Source organism: Macaca nemestrina, chromosome 19 (assembly GCF_043159975.1).
Source record: "Macaca nemestrina isolate mMacNem1 chromosome 19, mMacNem.hap1, whole genome shotgun sequence".
NCBI lineage: Eukaryota > Metazoa > Chordata > Mammalia > Primates > Cercopithecidae > Macaca > Macaca nemestrina.
Genome location: NC_092143.1, coordinates 17,876,813 through 17,900,691, shown reverse-complemented (window position 1 = coordinate 17,900,691; position 23,879 = coordinate 17,876,813). Strand labels below are relative to the sequence as shown.

The following is a 23,879-nucleotide window of genomic DNA, read 5'->3' as shown; positions in this document are numbered from 1 at the left end:
TAATAAAATATATGGGGTGGGTTAGGATATGTGTGGTTTTGTTATTAAAAGAATTCATATCTGCATTTTTAAAAATGAGTCACAGTGAAAATTGGTAAAGGCCATGAGGCTAAGTGTTTCAGAAGTTGGATGTTGACTTAAGAGGTCTATACTCTCCTTATTAAATGGTTCTAGGTAGACAGTCTTTGTTTCCTTGGGTTTCTAAATAGAGACAAGAAGGCAGAAGTTTAGCTCCCAAAAGTATATAATGTGCTCTATTCTCATAAATACAGCAATTCATACTTACTGTTGGGTCAGGATGCATAATTACACAGCAGAACAAAATATTTTTAAATTGAGATTTATGGGGAGCCTAGGGTCTTCTATTTGCCTAATTTTTTTACAGAAAAACATATTAATGTATATTAACTACAGATTTGTAAAATCATAATTGATTCTTAAAACTGAGGTGATTTTGATATGAGTAGTGTTTTGAGATTCTGCACATACATAACGGGAGGGAATAAGGTGCCAGTGGTAATAAAAAACTGTCATAAGGCTATTTATTTATTTTTACTTAATCAATATGATGTTGTAACAGTTTGTACCTGACAGTCCTTGATTTCTGGCGAGCTGTGTGTAAGTTTGACATCCGCTTTATTACTCCAAGCAGCAGATCTAAGAGTCAAGGTTATTCCAGTTCACTAGTGACTGGCTGAGCAAACTCAGTTAGGTTTAGAGCACCCAGTTGCTGTTAGATGACTGAACCTTAATGGTAAACTCCCTGTCCATACATATTCTTGTTTAGAAATCCTTGGCATATATTGATGATACCTTTCTTAAGACTTTTTCCTAACAAAGCATCATTTTAGACTGTTATTAAACCCAAACAATGAATAAAAATGGTGTGGTGAGCCGGGCGCGGTGGCTCAAGCCTGTAATCCCAGCACTTTGGGAGGCCAAGACGGGCGGATCACGAGGTCAGAAGATCGAGACCATCCTGGCTAACCCGGTGAAACCCCATCTCTACTAAAAAATACAAAAAACAACTGGGCAAGGTGGCGGGCGCCTGTAGTCCCAGCTACTCGGGAGGCTGAGGCAGGAGAATGGCGTGAACCCGGGAGGCGGAGCTTGCAGTGAGCTGAGATCCGGCCACTGCACTCCATCCTGGGCAACAGAGCAAGATTCCGTCTCAAAAAAAAAAAAAAAAAAAATGCCCCCAGGTCATGACCAAATCATCATCTTCCAATTTTTACATGAATGTGGTGTACATACAACACCAAACTTAAAAAACGTACCTCCCTTCAGAAGATAAACAGCACTTCCTATCAACCTCATAAATGCACAGAAAAATAAAACCTCATAGGCCTTAACAAAAAGAAATAAGAGAATGTCCCTCAGAGCGAGACTCTTGTCTCAAAAAAAAAAAAAATGGTGTGGTGATTCTTGTAAAAAGTACACATGCCATTCCCTATGGGGGATTAGTGTAAAGGACACCATTTGTTGTTATGTGTTCCTTTGATTCTGGTTCAGAACTGACATCATTGGCAACTCTGTGTAGTGTTAAGCAATTTTCTGTGTCCCAAGAAAGCTAGGACAGTCAATACTTTATAATAGAGTGTTCGTCTTCTGCTTGCGGCTCCGACACTGTGCCTTTGTGCCCGTAGTGTGCAGTCGCCTATTGGATCTCTAAAAATTGCCACTGAAATGGTTGTTAGTAAAACGGGAATACCTAAATCTGTGATTATTACTCTTAGTCCATGGTGTAAGTTAACATATCTCCCTCTTTCTCATCTAGAACAACTCTGCTCATGGTGATTACATGCAAAATAACGAGAGCAGTTTAATAGAGCAAGCCCCAATACCTCAGGACGGACTTACCGTGGCACCTCACAGAGCTCAGCGAGAAGGTATGCTCTATTTTTTGTAAACTTAAAGCATTAGTACATCAAAAAATTACAGGGTGCTCTTTACGCTGATTAACTCTAAACTTTTTACTCTCCTTTTTGAGGTGGAGAAGTCCTACTGGTCCTAGGCTTCGCTCAAGAGCCAGTCCTCCTAGTTCTGCCATCTGCACGCTGGGTGTCTCCTGCGCCACAGCCCTGCTTGTCCTAGCATGCACGCAGTCATTCTGCTCTGTAGTCCGTTGTCTTGGCTGGATCTTAAACCTGGTTGCATGCTTCTGGGGGGCAGAGACCCCCCGAGTATTTAGTATAGTGCTTTATTTGTATAATTGAGCTCAGTGTCTACTGAAAAAGTGAATTTTATACAAGTTTTCTATAAGAGTGAACAAGTTACTTATAAATCCATTCTTCCTGCAATAATGCAGTTTTTAAGAGGGCTGGAATGAATGGATGGAAGAACATTGCCATCTGAACAGGAATGAATTCAAATATTCTTTTGTCTTTGCATTTGGGGAGCCATTAACCTGTTCTGGGAAAGAAACTGAAATGGAAAATGCAGACTGCCATCTGGGCTTTAAAAGAGCCAAGGATATATGATAAGCTTCACACTCAGTTATAACAATTTTGAATTTATGTCATTATGTCTCCTTTTTTTCCCGGTAATAATCCATTTTGTGTAATACATTTTTCCTCACAGGAAAAATAGGTCTGAATGTTTAATGTTGAACATAAGTGTTTACATAATGACCACTTCTATTCAAGACTATCACGGTACTCCTATTTTTCCAGCTATACTACTTTAATCAGACTACTTCAGCTAAGCTCATTGAATATACAAATAACCTAAAGTGGAGTTGGTTTTACAATGAAGGTCCTTTTTTTTAATAAAAATATTTTAGAAGAACATAGCGATTATATCAAAATGCCGACAATTAACTGTAAAGGTGGCACCGTAGATGATTTTTCTTGTATTCCTGCTTTTAAAAAGTGTAATACATGATTTTTAGTTTTAATATATGAGGGCTGGGGGTACTTTCACTGTGGCCATTCCTCACCACATACTCTTGTCTTCTCTTACCTTGATTCTGGTACGCAACAGCAGACAGAACTTGAAATCATTGCTGAAGCTGTGTTCCCATATCCTGTAGTGTCCTAGTGGCTTTTTCTGCCAAGTGAAATTGGGTTCTGACCAGATAAAACCCAAGATCCCCTACCCTTGAGCCCAATGATTTGAAGAAGTAGAGCAGCTGCTTTATTTCTGAATATAAGTTCAGAAGATTTTTATTTAATGGTGTCATCCTTTAACTTAATATAATAGCTTTTGGAAACAGCATACCCTCCCATCACCACTTTGGCTCTTATACTATTGTACAGTTCTGAGGAGTTACAGGCTCTTGCCTGGCTTTTTGAGATTTTCTGTTGTTTTTGTCCTCAACATTTCTGGCCCACAAAGGGGAAATTGGCCCACAGGCAGGCCACCAAATACTATATATTTGGGAAGCTGACACAAAATACTGGCAATGTTATATCTTTTGTTTATTATAAATGTCTTTTCCCCTGTGTATTTCTGTATCTTACGCTTCATGCCTTCTCATTGCCCACCTTCCATGGTCTTTTAACAGCCTTACTCCTCCTCTATGCTTTTGTCACTTTGTGTATTCCACTTTGTCTATTTTAACTTCTTCCTCTAAGGCAAAATGAATGAATGCCCCCCTTTTCCTCCATCTGCTGCTCTCCTGAATCCAACAGTGTACCCCCCGATTCTGTTGAGTTACTTTTCTAACCTCTTCTTTGCAATCTTTAGCATATTCATTATCAGCCTGATATTATCTCCCTCATGATCCTGAAAGTTTGGTTTCTTCTGTTTATACCCTGAACAGCAGTGTCTTCAAGTCCTTAGAGTAGAGTACACTTAGTAGATTGGCTCTTTTGAAATTGATTTGTTTCCTAAGGTGGTATTTTTATTAAAGGGGTTGTAAAATGGATAGCTGGGGGATTTATACGTTTGCTTACTTCATAAATAAACTGATTATCTAGTTCAATTCAGAGTGTTTTAAAGTTTAATATAATTTATGCTTACTGTTTCATCTCTGTAATGTGAAAAAATTTTGCCACAATGAACCTTTATTATAATGTTCAGTTCATATTTACCATTATATGATATTGAAGGTTACATTTGAGAAAAATAATTTTTAAATTCCCAATTAGAAATTTTTATCAGCTTGGTATATTACTTTTGAGTAGTTTTTTTAAAAATTAAATATAAAACTAGATATTTTCTAATTTATACCTACTATGTATTAAGAATTGAAAGAACCACATTTAGTTGATATTAAAATGCCGTATTTGTGGTCATCTGTGTAACAATTTGGAAGATTATCATTTGGAAAAATATCTTAATTACAGGTACCTTTTATTGTTATCCTTAATATCTTTGGTGTTAGCTGAGTGTTTGAAATTAAACACTCAGCATGTTGTATAGGTATAGAAAAAAATCTTTTTCATGGGTGGATGGCACATCGCTGTGCTTCCAGTTTTTTTGTCTTTTTTTTTTAAGTTCATGATTTTAAGACCAGTCATAAACATGAAAGTGAGTAGCTTAATTGTTAAGCACTTGTCAACTTTTAGGGTTACTTTAGGTAAGTGACATGTGTCTGTAGTCTTTGTAGCACAAGTCAGCGCGTGTGTTTTTCTTTCAGCTGTACACATTGAGAAGATAGTGTTGAAAGGAGTCCAGAGAAAAAGAGCTGACAAATACTGGGAGTACACTTTCAAAGTAAGCCATTTCCCCACAAAAGATGCCCCACATGCTGTGCTCCGTGATCTTTGGGAGAACTTGGGGTGGGTTTGCTAATTTAAGGGAAAAGGTATACGTGTTTGTTTTTAATTAAGAGAATGTACTATTTTTTGTCATATACTACTGAATGGTTTGCCACGTTTTTTTGAAGTTACATCACATTAAAATAACCCTGGCTATTTTATTAAAAAGAAGTAAGAACCTTAGATATAAGGACACAATTAAGATGTAGGATATATCTTTAAAAATGCCATTGTTTTTTAAGTCAAGATCACAGGCATTGTTTTCCCTGGCATTTTTCTCCTCTTCTTTGTTCTCTGTGACGCTTTTATTCCCACTTCATTGCCCTGTCTTCTTACTCATGATTGGTTTTGTTGCCTGTCCTTTCCACAGCTGGGATTAGCTCTAGAGCCCAGCTCTGATTCTGTGCTCCCAGGTGAAGACTTTCCATGTCTTTCTGCCCGTCAGCTGTATTGGGAATTCCTTGTTCACATCTTCCTTACTTCTCCCTGCTTGAGCTACAGCCCTTTCTCCTCAGGTTGGACGGCACACATCCTGAAGCCAGGTGGAACCATGCCACATTTTTGTGCATCCTCACTTCAGTTCTTCTCCAAAGGCATTGCTTGCCAAATTTTGGCTGTCCCTCTCTCATGGAGTTTTCTCCTTCATCCGTGGTACTCTGCCCTTGTATCTTTCACAGATCTTTCCAGTAGATATTCTCATGGAGAGCAGGAATCTTCGTCCTCAGCCAACCCACCATGTCTGACTTGCTCATTGAATGAATTTCAGAACTCCAGCTTTGCTTTGAGGGAGAAAGATCCTCAGTTTGCAAGATTTCAGCCCTAATCTCCTGGTGTCTTACTGTGGCATGCATCTTGCTCTTTGCTCTCCACGCTCAGGTTGGCCACTTTTGCTGCTGGAGCTCACAGCTTGCCTTCCTGAAGGCTTCACTGTCCTCTTGCCTGAAATGCTCTTCCCCCATTCCCTCAGACCGAGGACAGGCCACCTTCTGGCTCTAAAGCTCCCTCCTCAGAGATCCTTCTTGACACCCCAGCTCATGTGCATCTCCCCGTTCTTGTACCATGCCCTGTGCGTTTTCTTCAAAGCACTGATGGAAATTCTTATATATTCACTTGGCTTTGATCTGTCTCCTGCACTAGCCTGTGAACTCAGTCAGTGGAGACTTAACTGTCTTGTCCATTTCTGCATCCCCTGACACAAGAGTCAGAACAATGCCCAACACAAGTAGCTGCTCTGCAAACATTTGAATACTTAAAAATCACTTAAGAAATGTGCCAGTTAATAAAGATATTAATTTTAGACTCGTAGATAGAAATTTTTGTCTATTTTAAAGTATCTGATTACTTACAAGTTGGTAAGGTCTAGACAGTAGCATAGGGCAAATATTTATTTAGCTCAAATAATTATAGGGTAGAAATTATTAGGGGGCCACAGTTGAGTCCACTGGATGAAAAGCATCGAGGAGGTGGTGGGTGGGGTAGCACAAGAGATGTCAATTCTGACTCTTGCACCTACTTAGGGTCATACCTCAGTAACCTAACTTGTTTGAACTTGTTTCTCCATCTCAAAATGGAAGTAATCATACCTGTCCCTAGCATCTTAATAGGATTTTAAAGATTGAGATAAAGATGAAGTCTCTTCTAACCATAAATTCCATAAAAATATGAAATGGTACTACCAAAGAGGGCAGTAAACTCTAGGGTGTATACTTAATAAGGATGTATATATAATAAGTTTCAGGATATAGAATTTTTACCTTTTGAGTGGCAAAGATTTGTACTGTCGAAAGTGTCATTTTAGAGTTCTTTAAGTTCATAGAAAATAAATATATCCCTTTCTGAAAAATTCCTAAACGTCATATTTTCAGATAGGTTTTAAAAAGTGTCATTTTGAAAAGAGTTATTAGAACGTTTTTGAGTAGCATATGTCAACGTGCAGTTAATTTTACTAATTTTGAAATTATGAAAATGGCAGATTAACTTTATATTTCTAATTGTTAATCTTAGTAAAATTTAAGTAAGGCCCTTTGTTTTTGCACATGGCTTTTTTCTAGCCAGTTCCTGCCTAAGGAATAACCATATAATATGTGTGTTTTTTTTAAATCAGGTAAATTGGTCTGATCTTTCAGTCACAACAGTAACAAAAACCCACCAAGAACTACAGGAATTTCTACTGAAGGTAAAAGTATAGATTTTGTTGTTAAAATGATTTTTATATAATATACAGAATCCAGAAACCTCAACGTCAAAAAAAAAACAGGAAAATTAAAACATATAAATAAAGGTTGGCTCAGAACTCTAAATGAACATTAGCTGTGGAAAACGTCATCTTATTCTAAACATGTTTTCTTATCTGACATTACCAACATAAGGAAATGATGAAGGGATTTCTACATTTAAAAAAAAAAAAATGGAGGCCGGGTACAATGGCATGCACCAGTGATCCCAGCACTTTGGGAGGCCGAAGCTGGAGGATCGTTTGAGGCCAGGAGTTCCAAGACCAGACTGGGCAACTTAGTGAGACCCTGCCTCTACTTGAAAAAAAAAAAAAAAATGGAGGCCTGTTCCTAGTTTCCTGCAGAGATGTGCATCATTGGTGGCTGCTTGCAAAGGGACTTCTTAGTAGAGAATGTGTTTGCAGAACCAGATGAGGCTTGCTTCCGCTTGGTGGGAGTTCTCAGATTTCACGACTATTCAGCTATGCACTTCCCTGAAATATTTCTCCATTTCTTCCTTCTTTGAGTTCCAGCTCCTCCCCACCTCACCCCCATATGATAGAATCTCCAAACTACTGGGAATAAGAAGATAATAGAAACGTTTTATTACAGACTTTCCAGAGGTGAAAGGTATCTTAGATCATTTTGTTCAAACCATCACCTGTTTCTTTTATACTAATATGATTTGATTGAAAAGTGGATAGAAATAAATATCAAAAAGAGAGAATAGGTATGAATGGTTGATAAATTATTCCTTTTCAGTAAGCAAATATTTTAAAATTTATTGTTAGTAGAGAGAGAAAGCAAAGTCCAGAAACATTCCCAACTCAGTTACTAAGTTTTGGGTACAAGTGTAGTTATTAAACATATATTTTGAGGCTAGTGCTAGTTTTAGGTTGTCTGTCACCATAAGTATATCCTTTTCAGATCATTCTTAAATCTATGAGAGACCATTTTATTCATCAACTTGTAGAGCTTTGAATAGCACATTAGATGCTGGTTCCTTGAGGAAGACTGTCGAAGTGTGAATTCTGCTGAATTTCTTATTAGTCCCTGTGAATGAAGTAGCACCCAGGGATGACTTAAATAGTTCCAATTTCCTCTGGTTTATTATAAACTAGGCTCTGTCAGTTAAGGGTTGAGGACTCCTTCTCCCACTCATTAGTGACCTGCCTTGGGTAAGGTTGGGGGATAAGTTTTACTCATTTCCAGATGCCAGAGGCCACTGCCTGTGACATGTCAGCTCTGGACACCTTGGCGAGGGAGATGGCATGGGTCTGTGAGCTTCTGGCTGCTGTGCTCAGTCATGGTAACAGTCGTGAGGATGCCAGGGAAGAGTTGCTCGGGCCGGGGCAGGCTCCATCTGCCAGGCAGTGCACCCCGCTGGAGAAAATGAGTGCCTGGATGAGGTTCTAATTACAGAGGCGGCTAAGCAGGGCTGCCTCACCCCACCTCCACATACTTTTGCAATCTCTTCTAGTTATTTCTGACTTTCCTCTGAACAGAAGAAATTTATCAAAATTTAGACAGGTGATCACGAACAGGCTTCATTTGGGTTAAGGAGCAGCCTGTTTTCATTTCCCTTCTTCTATCCTTCCCACAACAGAATTGTGGGCAAGTTGCAGGAGTACAGAGCTGAGGCTGAAGAGCCTTGAAAAGGGGGGGGGGTCCAGACCGAGTGACTTGGTGCCAGTGTGTGTGTGAGGTCCTGCTTCCCTGTCCCTCATGCTGAGAGAGCATGCAGCTGACCGCCAGCTGGGGCCTAGCACAGGGAGTCTGCCTTCTACTGGCTTTCCCTCTGGAAGCTTCAGCTGTTTGTGCTTTGACAGATTTCATTGCTTCAGTCGCCCATTTTTTCTAAAAGCTTAGGTGCTTTAAAACAAATACAACTCCAAATAAGTAATTCACTCTTCAGAATCATAGCAATTAATGAACACCCTGCTTAGCCAGTATTTGGATATAATGTTTTTCTCAAATAGTATAAGTGCCTCTCAATTACATGAAATAATCTGCAACATTGTGTACTTGTGTAAACATACTGCCTATTGTATGATACTTATCATTTTTTCTCTTTTACCTTCCTTTTAACATCATCTACACAAGTTCAGGAGCGGCGGGGTTCAGTGGCTCTTGCCTGTAATCCCAGTGCTTTGGGAGGCTGAGGCAGGTGGATCATCTGAGGTCAGCAGTTCAAGACCAGCCTGACCAACATGATGAAACCATCTCTATTAAAAATACAAAAAATTAGCCAGGTGTGGTGGTGGGCACCTGTAATCCCAGCTACTCTGGAGGCTGAGGCAGGAGAATCACTTGAACCCAGAAGGTGGAGGTTGCAGTGAGCTGAGATTGTGCCATTGCACTCCAGCCTGAGCGACAAGAGCAAAACTCCGTCTTTAAAAAAAAAAAAAAAAAAAGTTCAGGAGCAAAATCTGTCCTTTTGACATGTGCAAATGAACACCCTTTTTATTCTGTAGACCCTATTGACCTGTACTTCTAGCTTGCCGTAGTGTGGAAATGTGATTTGGAGGTCAATATTTCAAGTCTTTTTTTCCCATACAAATAGCAGCCTCTGTCCTTTGCATCCTGGCCCCCTTCACCTGTTTTTGTGGGTTGTTTTTTATTTATTTATTTATTTTCTTTTGAGACAGAGTCTTGCTCCATCACCCAGGCTGGGGTGTAAGTGTAGTGACACCATCTCGAGAGGCTCACTGCAACCTCTGCTTCCCCAGTTCAAGCTGTTCTCATGCCTCAGCCTTCCAATTAGCTGGGATTGCAGGCATGCACCACCACACCCGGATAATTTTTGTATTTTTAGTAGAGATTGAGTTTTGCCATGTTGCCCAGGCTGATCTTGAACTCCTGAGCTCAAGCAGTCCACCCACCTTGGCCAAATGTGCTGGGATTACAGGCGTGAGCCACCATGTCTAGTCCCCTGTTTTGTTTTTCTTCTTAGCAGTTAAGCTGTCGTTTCTCATGATCAGAATGTCTACTCTTATGCAGCCAGGGTTTTTGTTTCTTCCTTCACTGCAGTATCAGGGTTGCTAAAACAGTGCCTGGGGCACGGTGGGAGTTTGAAAATTTGCTGAATGATTGAATGAACAAGGACTACTACAAACATTAGATTATCCATTGGTCTCAGCGTATTTAGAGAGCAACATTTGTAATAGCTCAGTGCAAAAACCTTTCATTCCTCTGAACTTGTTCTGAGGCTGAGCTGGAGCTCTGGAGGTGGGAGGCTGGGTTTGCTAGAACTAGGATTGAAAGGTGAGAAAATTCAAAACACGTGACTAGAATATAAAAGACATGATTTTAAACTGTATGTGTGTGTGTGTGTGTGTGTATATATATATACATATTTTTTTTTTAAGCAAATGAGCCTTTAAGACTGCAAGTAGGCCCTGGAAGTTGAACATAAAAATCACTTGAAAATAAATCAGTTTGCACATGCTGATGACCGCATACCTGCAGTCTGCCCAGCAACGTGAACAGTGTCACTGAACTGTGAATATTTATACGCTGTTGCCTTCAGCGTTCAGTACAACCATCAGTGATTTGGTGGTTGAAATAGACTTTTCACTGACACTGGTTTTCTTTGGCTGTGTACAGATATTCAGTATAAATTGTGTTTAAAATGGGTAGTAGGATATATGCCTGGTGCTGTTAAGTCTGTATTAAAATGCTAATATCAAAATATAAATATTGAAATGAGCGATTTCTTTGTTTGGAAAATGGAGGGCCGGGTATGGCGGCTCACGCCTGTAATCTCAGCACTTTGGGAGGCCACAGCTGGTGGATCATCTGAGGTCAGCAGTTCGAGACCAGCCTAACCAACATGGAAATCCCATTCTCTACTAAAAATACAAAAAAAAAAATTAGCCAGGCGTGGTGGTGCACCTCTGTAATCCCAGGTACTCAGGAGGCTGAGGCAGGAGAATCACTTGAACCCAGAAGGCGGAGGTTGCAGTGAGCTGAGATCATGCCACTATACTGCAGTCTTGGTGACAGAGCAAAACTCTTATCTCAAAAAAAAAAAAAAAAAAAAAAAAAAGATGGATAGATTCAGACCTTGTTTCTCCTGTTGGTGGTCAGAGGGCATGATTTCCACAGTGGGTGTGTGGAATGCCGACAGAGCCTTCCATCTGACCAGAGGGACTTCATTCTGACAGGGCATCTTGATCTTGCAGTCTCCGGTGCCACAGTGAGGGGTGCTTTATGCTACCTTTGCTAAATTTCTCGTTTCTGAATTGACTAAAAATACTTACTTTTCATAAGAAAATTTGCTTTGGACTTCTCAGAGCTCAATATGTAAATCAACAATCAGTATATATTTTTGTATTCCTGTGGCTTCTCAGATACTGTTAATGGTTCTACTCTGTATTTTAGTGAAAATGCCAGTAATAGCACAGATTAGTTATGAAAAGTCAGATTTAAAACTTTGAATTTTTCAAAGACTTGAAAAGTTGGCTTATGAATAATCAATTTACTAGGATTTTTAAAAAGTAAACTGATTACATTTTGTTTAAAATCTAAAATTTTTCTTGGCCAAGTGTTGATTTTTTTGTGGTTTTCATTGATCTGATTGCCTCAATCATGTGAGGCACCTCCAGTGCGTGGTTTTTATATAAATAAGTAATATTGAGGGTTTCTCACCTGTCTCTCATATTCAGTTCTTTATTTGCTGCATAGCACTGGTGGTCTGACATTGCCTGAGAGTAAAACATAAAACAGGAGGCACAAAAGTGCTAAGGGCAAAGGCGCAGATAACACTCCTTGGAATACTATTCCAGGGTAAAAATAGTACTAGCTATGCTGAACAGAAGAATCTTCACCTTAACTCGAGAACCTTAGCATGGGTGTCATTTCAGTGTGGCATGTGGAGCCAGAGTGTAAGGTCCATGCAGGCGTCCTCCTGTCCCAGGAACATGTTGAATGCTGTGGGTTGCCCTGCACTTGGGGGAGCCCTGAGGTACGATGAGAAGATGGTGCATTTCCCAGTAGGAAAGGTCTGTGCTGCTTCATTATGGGGTCAGGTGTTATGAAGATTTGGGAAACAAACTGCTTTTGGGAAAATAATGAGCAGGAGGTATTAGTCTTCATTTTATGCATCTGACTTGTAACATATTTACCAGTAAGTGAGAAACTTAACATTGGATATTGTGGTTTTTCTTTTCTAGCTTCCAAAGGAACTGTCTTCAGAGACTTTTGACAAGACCATCTTAAGAGCCCTGAATCAGGGTTCCTTGAAAAGGGAAGAACGGCGACATCCTGACCTAGAGCCCATCCTAAGGTAATGATTTACCTAACGCCTATTTCAGCAGCATACAGACAGGACAAAGCGCCACTCCAAATGGGGTCTTGAGGTGGGGGAATCATAGAGATCTTTCTCTGGTGTACTTCTTAAAATGGACATGTTATCCTTGTGCTATATAGGTCTAGGCTCATAGTAAAAGATACCAAACTAGTTTTATCATTGTACTCTTTAGTTCTCTCATATCATAAAAGTTAGTTGCTTCTGAAATATGCAGATACTGAATAAAGCCTCTTATATTCTTTATAAAATACTTATTGAAAGAGGCCTTTGTCCAGGAGCTCCACTTTGAAGAGATGTTTTATTTAAGTTGTCAAGTGCGTGGGCTGGTGGGTGGGAAGAGTGAAAGGCAGCCCTGCTTTCCAGCACCTGCTCTTCCTGGCCGTTGCTCTGTTGGAGCTTTGGTGCTGCCAGAGGTCAAGGTTTTGCCCACATGAGGTTGTTGGGCTTGTTGGGAAAGACCCGCTTAGATGAGATGATCTTGGATTAATTCCGGGAGCCTCCCATGTGCTCACAAAGGAAGAAATTGAAGACACAGGCGAAGCGTGTCGTTGGCGGCACAAGGGCCCTGTGGAGGCGGGATGAGTGTGGATGTAGGGAAATGTACTTGTTTCATGATGGGAAGTTGAGGGATCTTTTGCCCAATTAATGGCTTCTTTAAAGTAAGAGGTTTGCTTAAGAATGGGTAGATTGAGGGTGTGGGATCACATGCTTGAGAGTAGAGGGGATGTACATCATTGTGTGGCGATCTGGAGGACAACCTGCTGAAGGAAGTCAAGTGAGCTGGGCAAGGTGTGGAGTCCATTTGAGATTGAAGATCAATACGTTATCGTGGTATTGGTCTGTCCTGTTGTGTGAGCTATTTTTTAAATGTTTCCCGGCAGCTCAGGTCCAAGTGTCAGGAAAGCAAGTGGTTGTATGTATCCTGGATAAGGCTTTCTTGGATGTGACAGCAAGACAATGAGGCAAGGAAATTTGGGGAAAAATGTTCAGTTTTTAACAAATGATGGGCAGTTACAAGATCTAAGCTGGACTAGGAAGTGAAAATAGGTGAGTCTGCTAGAGTGGAATGAACTGTGCTTGGAAAACAGGTGCCATGGGAGTAATCGGGTAATTAAGCAGTGAGGGTCTCATTGGGATGAGAGCGAGGCAGCTGGGTGAGTGGATCTAGAGGTGACGGTGGAGGTCAGCGGATGGTTTTGGCAGTCGTGGCGCTCACCTCTCTGAGGGCTTCCCTGTAGGAGGGACATAAATTCAGGAATAATGGCCAAGGAAACATGCTGTTTTACTGGAAACTTGCAGTTATTAATAAATACATGACATAAAAAGCAGTGCTGGAGCCTATATGGCTTAGGTTCAGGGCATAAGTAAGACAGCCTATCATCTGCCTTCTAAACTTGAGGTGGCCCAGTTTGGGAAGCCGACTTCCCAAGGGAGAGCAGAGGTGTGTGTCATTGACTCTTGCGGCCCCCTCCTGAGCAGGGAATTGGGACCAGTGAGTATTCTCAGGATGTGCGAGGCTGAAAAGAAGGGGATGTTTGCTCCCCAGTAGAGACGAGCAGAAATCTGGGAGTGGGAGAGTATTTTCATTGTATGGCAAGATCTGGGGTGTGACAGTAGAAGTAAGATACTAGAAGGAGATAGGAATGTGAGGAAATTACTGGGGAAAAGGCGGCCAAAGAGCCTAGTGTCAGGTGGGTCACCCATGCAGACACCCATGTGGTCGTGTAGGCTCCCAGCATGACAGAAGATTTGGAATGGAGGAGACAGGCCAGGGCCAAAATTGAATATAAGCATGGAAGAGTGACCTAAAGGTTGGTGCGTGACATAGACTAGGTCCAGTTGACGCAGAGCGGCTGAGTGGTAGGTTGAGTCAAGGTAGTGCAGGCGCATGAATGCTAGGAGGTTGTGGGGAAAGGATCAGCTTCCACGTGAGTGGCAGTGAGCACAGTTGGAGTCCAGGGGCTGGGCAGATTGTATCAGAAATAAGGAGATACAGGCTGCCTGCACAGAATCTGCATATTTGGGGAATCTCAAAGGGCACAGGGGAAAGATTGAGAGAAAGAGAGGGAGAGGGCCGGGTACAGTAGCTCACACCTGTAATCCCAGCACTTTGGGAGGCTGAGGCAGGAGGATCATTTGAGGCCAGGAGTTTGAGACCCGCCTGGGCATTATAATGAGACTCCGTTTCTACAAAAAATTTTACAAATTAGCCAGGTGTAGTGGCATGTGTAGGTCCAACTACTCAGGAGACTGAGATGAGAGGATCACTTGAGCCCAGGAGTTTGAGGCTGCAGTGAACTGTTAGTGCCACTGCACTCCATACTGGATGACAGAGCCAGAGCCTGTCTCGGAAAAACCCTTGATGCCTGTGTGTTCTAGGAGATATGCTGAACTATGTGGTTCAGGTCTTAGTAATACCATTGACTGCATTCTTTGTACGACTATCATGTTTCAAAAGTCATTTCTGGCTCCCGTTCTCTTTTTCCTGTCCCTTCTGACCAGTTAAGTCCTAAAGCCATTCCGTGGGGCAGAGCAAGGTAGACAGCAGCATCAGGATAGGAGGATGTGCCCTGATGGACTGGAGAAGGGGACCTGTGTGGGGTGAGGAAGCCATTCTGTCATGGGCGATGGTGGTGGGAGGCCTGGCCCATGTCAGAGAGCTCAAAGAGAGTGAGGAGGGCAGATGCGTGGAGCAATGGCCTAGCAGGCCATTGAAGCCTAGGCAGGGCCAGGAGGGCACCCGTCCAGGGGTTGGAAGGGAGCAGCAGCGACAGAGGAGAGAGCCTGTTGTAGGGGATTGGAGCAACTGTGTAAATATATTCAGGACAGTGAGAACCAGGTTTCTTTCTTTTGGAAAAGGGCGTTATCCTATGAAAAGCAACAAAACCACGTTGAACCCTGATCCCTAGAGTGTCTGATTGGAATTGAAGTCATTGGTGTGAACTCATGGTATCTAGTATATGCAGATACAGAAATAGATATGGGTGCATATGTGTGATTCATTGAAAGGGTCTGGAAGTAGCAACATCCCAGTAACAGTGGGCATACCTGTGCCCAGACCTTGACTTCTCTATGTGATTCTCCATTAAAAGGAACTAGAGCTCCTCTAAAAGGAACTAGAGTTCCTTGAAGTTTTGAAAAGCTGATTTCAGGGCTGGGGCAGGAAAAGTACAAGATGAGTCTGTGGTGCCAGAAAACACGGGTGTGCTCAAAGAATGATCCAGTTTTGTCAAAAGGACAGAGCCAGCTTGACGGGGCTTCTAGTGTCACATCTAGGGTAAATAGAACATCAGGACAAATAATAATAGTACATTGCATAAAATAGGAAACCGTGAGTCCATGTTGAAATGAATAATAAGTGAATAGGTTGAGTGTTTGAGGAATAGGATATTTACAGTATCAAAGTCCTTTCCCAGAATTTTTTTCACAGAATAATACTTCTTAATCGTAAAGGGAGAAGGAGTAACTTTAGAGTGGAGAAGCCTTGTCGTGCACCATTGTAATCAGCTGAAGTGAACTTATCAAAGGTGGGCAGTCAGCATCTCCTCCACGAGACAGGCTGCAGCAGAAGCACACAGCCCCACTGCTCTGTTCTTGCCAGGAATCTAATTGCGGGGAACCCTCAGACAAACCACCATGGACAGCATTCCAGAGTATACCTAGCCTGTCCTCTTAGGTGCGACAGCTGAGTGTGGTGCCAGATGCTGAACTGGATCTTTGATATGAAACGGGTCAATTGGCAAAACTTAAATGGGATCTGAGGAATAGAAAGTAAAAATTGGTCAGTGTTAATTTCCTGATTTTGATTGTAGGAGAACACAGGAAATACTGATGTCTTTCCAGGAGTTAGCCATTGTATCAGGTATTTATGGTTTAGGAAAAAAGCCTTTGTACTGTGTTCGTAAGTTTGGGATTTTCAGAAGGAAAAAATTAACTATTTCTGGAAGGAGCCATTTTCAAAAAATGGCTCTCAGCTAGGACCCCAATTAAAAAGTAAGCGGCTGGGCACAGTGGTTCATGCCTGTAGTCACAGCCCTTTGGGAGGCCAAGACAGGAGGATTGTTTGAGGCCAACAGCCTAGGCAACATAGTGAAACCCCATCTCTACAAAAAAAAAAGGTAAAAATTAGCCAGGTGTGGTGGTGCACACCTGTAGTCCCAGCTACTCCAGAGGCTGAGGTGGGGTGATCACCTGAGCCCAGGAGCTTGAGGCCGCAGTGAGCTGTGATTGCACCACTGGATTCCAGCCTGGGCAACAGAGTGAGACCCTGTCTCTTAAAAAAAACAAAGTATGTGTGTGACTTCTTGTTAAAGCTTTTAGGATTCTCCTCAGCTTTGATCTTACTTGGCCTCTTGTGCATGTCTGTGTCTGTGTGTTTTAAGCGTTTTTAGTGTAAAGATGCTATTAAAGCTAATTTTGAAGAATGCAGAGGTGTGGACTGAGAAAATTTCCCAGTTTCCCATTCTCCAACTCTAACAGCTAAAGTAGTCTAACTTTTCCAAAATTTTCTGTGCACATAAATGCCCTTAGATTTATGTGTGTATATATATATTTCGTTTACTATCCAAACGGAAGTATTTTATACATATTAGTACTTTTCTGCCACCTTTTTCTTTAAATATATTGGGACATGGTAACATCAATACATGTAAAAAGATGGCTGTTTTATTTGCTACGTAATATTCCTTTTTAGCTGAACTGTAATTAGCATATTTTATGTCCATTTTAGTTGTTTCTAAATATTTTTAAACTACTACAGTGTACAGGTGTATGATTATTTAATTTTTTACTTTTTATTAATTTTTTTTTTTTGAGACAGGACCTCGCTCTGTTGCCCAGGCTTATCTCAAACTCCTAGGCTCAAGCAGTCCTCTCCAGGTATATATTGTTAACACATATGGATACATTTATCTGTAAGATCAATTTATAGAAATATTTTAATTGGTCAAAAGTGACATGTATTTTTAACATGTAATATTTTCAAACTATTTCTAAAAAGGTAGCAGCAATTTATATCCTCTGAGGCCTCATACTTGTATCTCCCACCTGAGCAGACTCAAAACATTCTCAATTGCTCTTCTTCGCCCATCTCAGAAAGAAAGACAGTCTGATTTCAATTTGTGTTTGAGTAGCCTTTGCCGCCCCCTGTGAATGGCCTTTTCAGCCCTTTTCGTGCTTTATTGGTGTCACTGATTGGAAGAGTTACTTGTTAGATAAAGGAAAGAGCCCTGCTTGCGATTACTTCGTGACCATACAGGTGTTTTAAATTTTTATGTAGTCAGATTTATTGATCTTTTCTCTTGTGGTTTCAGGGTTTTGTGTCATGCCTAGAAAGACCTTTTCAAAGATATGTTTGAAAACATATCTGAAATATGTTTCAAAAAATATTTTTAAAATGTTTTCTTCTGATACTTCCTTTAAAAAAAAAAATCTTGGATTCATTTGTAATTTTTTTGATGTAAGGAGTATGGTGGGGATTCGTATCTTTTCCCAAATGGCTCGCCTGTGGCCTCAACACCATTAATAGGATGTCAGGACACTTCCTTCTCAGTTTGTGGGTTTTAAATTAGTAGGTCATCCTTTGTGTCTCAGAAGTGTAGCAATTATAAAGGAGGGAGAAGAAAGGAAACTGAGAAATAAGAAGTGTTTGTAAGTGATGCAGATCTTGGTTGGTACAGGACACACTGCATTTAGTCTCAAATATGTTATAGGTTAGGAAAATGAAAATACGGCCTGAAATGTGCATTAGGGGTTGGATGATTTCTGTCATGTCAAAATGTAACCTTGTTTTTCTTATTGATTTGATTTATCAAGTAGTTTATGGCCACTTTGATTTTTTAATATCAGTATAATTGCCATCTTGTGGTTATTCATTAATGAGCCTTGACTTTAGTTTGTGTGCTGATTTCAGTCCCCTGCCTTTATCTCATTTGTGGTTTAAATGTAATACTCAGTGTTCCTGTAGTGGATGTGTACATAGGATTTGGAGTTATATCTGGGCTGTTCCTTGGGACTCAGGCCTTGAATTGAAGGTGTGCCTGTGCTTTTGACCGGTTGGTTTCTAACATGACTGGGTGTGGGTTCCACCACTGCCTTTGGATTTTAAAGTCAGCCTTAGGTAATATGTTCAGACCTGGAAATCTAGATTTGCTCCTGAATTCAGATCTCAGTTCTTTCATCTCTTAATTTCACCCATGTCTTCCTATTGAATGTTTACTTTCACATTAGAATACAAAGAAGCAATCTTGCATGATATACAAGGCAACTTTGGCCCATAAAGGTCATCTGTTGGTATCTGATTTTGTAATTAATCTGAATAATAGGTCAAAAACCTTGGGGGATAAATTAATTAAAATTTAAAATGAGCATTAAAAGTGTTCAAAACTAATAGAATGGGATTTGTACGTTAAGCACCTAAGTAGTAGGTAGGGTGACTGTTTATCTATGTGTACTATTTGATTCTCGTAACCATAAGAAATTGGAAGTTGAAAGGCTAACTGTTTAGGGTGCTTCAGCTTATAAGTGATTGAACTGGTATTCAAATCCACAGTAAACTTTCTAGTAGATTCTGCTCTAATTGTATGTCCAAGAACCCTTTTACAGGTACCACTGTCGGGAAGACCTCCAGCTGGAGTCTCTTAATTACATAAAATATGAGGAAAGCTGGGTTTCAGAGATAACTTTGACTCATGGCATGATACACATTCAACATGAATCATCAGTCAGTCATGCCTTAGGTTGTAGAATGTATGTATAATATATGATAACTACATAATTGACTGTTCCATATTTTCCAGGACTCTTAGCATCCCAAACTTCCGAACTTCCTACTTTGAGAGTGTGGGAATGTCCCTTAATAGTGCAGCCAAGGCCGGGCGCGGTGGCTCAAGCCTGTAATCCCAGCACTTTGGGAGGCCGAGACGGGTGGATCACGAGGTCAGGAGATCAAGACGGGGTGAAACCCCGTCTCTACTAAAAAATACAAAAAAACTAGCCGGGCGAGGTGGCGGGCGCCTGTAGTCCCAGCTACTCGGGAGGCTGAGGCAGGAGAATGATGTGAACCCGGGAGGCGGAGCTTGCAGTGAGCTGAGATCTGGCCACTGTATTCCAGCCTGGGTGACAGACCGAGACTCCGTCTCAAAAAACAAACAAACAAAAAAAAACAGTGCAGCCAGAGGCCAGGCTCGGTGGCTCATGCCTGTAACCCCAGCACTTTGGGAGGCTGAGGTGGGCAGATCACCAGAAGTCAGGAGTTTGAGACTAACCTGACAGACATGGTGAAACCCCATCTCTACTGAAAATACAAAATTAGCCAGGCATGGTGGCACATACCTGTAATCCCAGCTACTCGGGATGCTGAGACAGGAGAATCGCTTGAACCCGGGGAGGCGGAGGTGGCAGTGAGCTGAGATCGTGCCAATGCACTCCATCCTGCGCAAAAAGAGCAAAACTCAGTCTCAAAAAAAAAAAATAGTACAGCCAAATGAGGAGAACACCACCTGTGAAGAAGAGTAAAGAAATTGCAGTTGTTTTTCTGAACAGAAGGGTGGCTGTTGGACCACTTGGGCAAAGGCTGGAATAATACATTTTTGGGCCAGAATTGAAACCTTACCATTAGATTATACAAAATTATAAATGCACCTATTTTGTCAATTCTTGCAAATGAGTTTTGTTAAATGTTACTGATTTCTTGTCATAGGAAATACATTAGAAAATAATACTCTTTTCTACAGGAAAAATATTTTTCCATACCTGAATTAAACTGCCACTTAAGTCTGCTTTATAATTGAAACTGAGCTTCTTGTGGATTAACATTACCTGAAATTAACAAATCTCTCTTCTTTTTATATGCAGGCAGCTATTTTCAAGTTCATCACAAGCTTTTCTACAGAGTCAGAAAGTACACAGCTTCTTTCAGTCCATATCATCAGACTCCCTACACAGTCTCAGTAAGCATCCTCTGTCCCTCTGTGGAAGTCTTTTTTCTTTGTTGGATTTTATTGCTTTACCATGTCATTTTTTGTAGGTTTGTCACTTTAGTTAAAGTTAAGGAATAGTGACATACAATTATTTGTCATTTTTAATGAGTTTTACACTGCAGTTTTAAAGAAAGTCATGTATAAAAGCTAATATAACAGAGCAGACTGATTCCAAGGTAAGGTCTGAGTCTCTCTAGACTTTGGGGTGTGGCCAGTCCTTCATTTCCTGGGCAGGAACTGTCCCGTCACCGGCTGGAGACCTTACAGTGCCACGTGCTGGTGTATGATCTAGTCTGTCTGCCTCCTGTCACCTGTTTCCAGTTGACCTTTCCAGCCGATCAGACAGAAAACATTAGCCCTATTCTTCTCATTCTGCCTCTTTGTTTTCATCACGGAAAGGACAACCCATGCCAGACAAAGGATGTCTTCCTTTATGTCCCTTCCTTACCATCCCCTTGTTTACAGTTAGGCCTTTCTTTCATGCAAGGACTATTAAAGGTAAACCCTCACTCTTCTCAGATTCTAGTTTCCCACTCTAATGTATCCCTGGATTATCACAAGGATAAATGTGTTAAATTCCTGGTTGGTCTGAAATTCAGGCCCCACTGTGACCTTCCAGGAGCTTCCTTCTGCTCCCTGTGCTCTGTCTCCCAGCACGCCCAGCCATTGCCTGTCCTGTGTCTTTGCTCATTTGTACCTTTACTTAAACATCCATCCTTTTGTCATAGTCTGTTAAAATCACACCTGTTTTAAGGCCCAGCTGAAACATCACCTCTTCCATGAAGCTTTGCTAGTTTTTCTTATGTTCCGTATGTTGAGTTTTGCCCTCTTGTTTCAGCTTTCACCACTGTCTGCCTTGTGTTTAATTTTCTACACATCTACTTCAGCCTGCCTTTTACAAATATTTTGTCAGTAACATTGGCGTGTCCTTTAGCAGAATTTCTGCTGAACTTCAGGCATAGCTACTATGGCAGGGAACATTTTTCTTTTTTAAAACTGTCCCTCTGCTTTCAACAGAGTCATATTTTCCTGTATTTAAAGGGGAAAGAAAAACACATATTTCCTCAATTTGAGGTGGGAGAAAAAGAGGTTAAAGAATAGTATGATTGAGTGTTATATAGGCTAACCTTTAAAGTTTCTCTGAGTGTGTTAAATGCTAACGTAATTATCAGTCAGAATTAAAAATGTGACTCTTTATGACTAGTTGACCAAGACACAATGCACAACTCCAGGGTTAAATTTATGTCTGAATGATAGCAACAGCATTTATTAAGAGAATCCTGATCATTCTGGAGCTATGTAGATTTAACCATCAGTGAGTGCTTTTCCCTGAGCCAAATGTGAGTGCTTTGTTTTGAACATGTATCAGTAGCATCAGTTTAATTTCAAAAAGGCATTGAATTGAGCACAAAGTTAAACTTTCAGTTCAGATGAACAGGCTGCTCAGGAAAACTCACCCAAGTGAGGAGTTCATATATAAGTAATAAACTCAGCTTGAGGGCGTGGTAGTGTTTAAATTACATAAGCAGTGCTAAAGAGGTTGGTGGATTTTGTTTCAAGTTTGTAAAATTAAAACACTGTATGAAAGTACAGAACTTGAGATTGTGGGAAATCTTGTCAGCCTAACGTTCATGCATATCTGAGTTGTTTCACTAGTGAATACACTGTTTTCAAGGCTCATTTGCATACACTGTTGGGTTTTTTTTTTTTTTAATTGACAGCTTTACCTTTTTATTCTCTGGGTCAGAGAGCATCACTCCATATCCTGAAAACTAGCGCTGAAAACAAAACAATGCTAAAGTCCTGAATGAGTTAAGATGTTGAACTGTGGAGTCCTTCTGGCCTGTGTTTTAATGGGGAAGTAATCCAAAATGTGTTGCATGGGCCAGTGCTGGTCCATAAATTGCTGGTTACTGTTCTGTAACACGAGAACAGAAATTGAGAGCAGACACTGAGAGATTAACAATTTGACAGTGCCACAGTATTTTATTGTATTTTACAAAAGTAACGATCCACAGCAAACTGAAGATTTAAAAAAAATAAAAACTGAATCTTTACCACACCACAGATGTTTAAGAGGCACATTTCTACTTTATTTGCTCATTTTCTCATGAGCACACTGGGGCTGACAGATATGAAATGACTTGCCCCGGTCAGTCGCTCTTCAGGGAACAGCTGGCTCCTTGATCACGGTTCCCACTCATAGTCTAGTGCTTTGGGCAGTGTCAGCTTGCCTTCTCACTAGTAGCCGTGTTTTCTTTTTTTTTTTTTTTTTTGGAGACGGAGTCTCGCTCTGTCGCCCAGGCTAGAGTGCAGTGGCCGGATCTCAGCTCACTGCAAGCTCCGCCTCCCGGGTCTACGCCATTCTCCTGCCTCAGCCTCCCGAGTAGCTGGGACTACAGGCGCCCGCCACCTCGCCCGGCTAGTTTTTTTGTATTTTTTAGTAGAGACGGGGTTTCACTGTGTTAGCCAGGATGGTCTCGATCTGACCTCGTGATCCGCCCGTCTCGGCCTCCCAAAGTGCTGGGATTACAGGCTTGAGCCACCGCGCCCGGCGTAGCCGTGTTTTCTTCACCACTCGCCCCCCATTCATTTTCCTTAGGTAAAAAAAAATTATTATATTTGTTTTCTTTATTTTAATTTTCCTGAAAAGTTAATAGTATTGAATACTTCCTGCAGATAACTTACAATCCTCTCTGAAGACTTCTAAGATATTAGAACACTTAAAAGAAGACAGCTCTGAAGCTTCAAGTCAAGAAGAAGGTAAATGTAGCTTCACTAGAGTAAATCATTCTGCCTGCTGATAGCACATGGATAGAACAGTTAAGGAGTGGAGAAATTGACATATGGGAATTGCAATGTGACAGAGGTTGCATTACAAATAAGTGGAGAAAGAATAGACCGTTCAATAAATGGTGTTGGCACAGTTGATTTTCCATATGAAAAAACAGGTATAATTAGATTCCCAATTACATCATGCAGAAGACATTCAAGTGAGTAACAACTTATATGTAAAATGTAAAATTTAAATTTTTAAATGTTAATTTGGGAGGAGAAGCCTTTCTTGAACAAAGTAGAGCATGACCACAGTAGAGATCTTACTAAATTAGAGCTTCCATGTGGCAAAAGGAACCATACAGCCAGGAGACAATCCATAGATTGGGAGATGTTTGCAAGATACTTATAGATAAGACTATATCCGGACTATGGAAGGATCTTCCTAAAAAGTCAATAAGACAATCAGCCCAACAGAAATATAGGTGAAAGACATAAACAGGTGATTCTGAGATGAGGAAACCTAAACAGCTATTACATAGTGTGCAGCCTCACTGGTATCAGGAAAATGCAGATGGAAACAGGTGTCATCTCACGCTCAGCAGATTGACAAAACATTTTGGAGTCTGACATCAAGCATATGAAGCAGTGGGAACTCTCAGGCACTGCTGATGGGGTTATAAATTGACACAACTATTTTGGACAGAAATTTGGTGCTGTGTAGTGAAGTTGGAGATAATTATATGCTGCTGTCCAGCAATTCTGCATCTATGAAAATTGTTACACACCTGCAAAAGGGGACATGGGCACAGGTCCTTGAGGCAGCATTGTTTGCAAGGGCAAATACCAGCAAATTGCATGAACAATTTCAAATGTTAATAAAGTTATAAATAAATAT

General features: G+C 40.8%; 1 protein-coding gene across 4 annotated transcripts in view; it reads left to right on the top strand.

Moving 5' to 3' along the window:
- The window catches only part of LOC105477009 (zinc finger CCHC-type containing 2), a 66,419-nt gene that overhangs the window by 16,295 nt on the left and 26,245 nt on the right, over positions 1-23,879 (top strand). For 3 of the 4 annotated variants that reach the window (XR_011616837.1, XM_071085224.1, XM_011733307.2), the window contains exons 2-7: positions 1,778-1,889; positions 4,583-4,659; positions 6,808-6,879; positions 12,091-12,203; positions 20,082-20,176; positions 22,886-22,969. Coding sequence is in view for 3 of the 4 variants with exons in the window: in XM_071085224.1 (XP_070941325.1) it covers positions 1,778-1,889; positions 4,583-4,659; positions 6,808-6,879; positions 12,091-12,203; positions 20,082-20,176; positions 22,886-22,969 (553 nt within the window). In the remaining variant the exon portion in view is untranslated. The remainder of the gene's footprint in view (positions 1-1,777; positions 1,890-4,582; positions 4,660-6,807; positions 6,880-12,090; positions 12,204-20,081; positions 20,177-22,885; positions 22,970-23,879) is intronic. The other variant, XM_071085225.1, reaches the window with a different exon arrangement.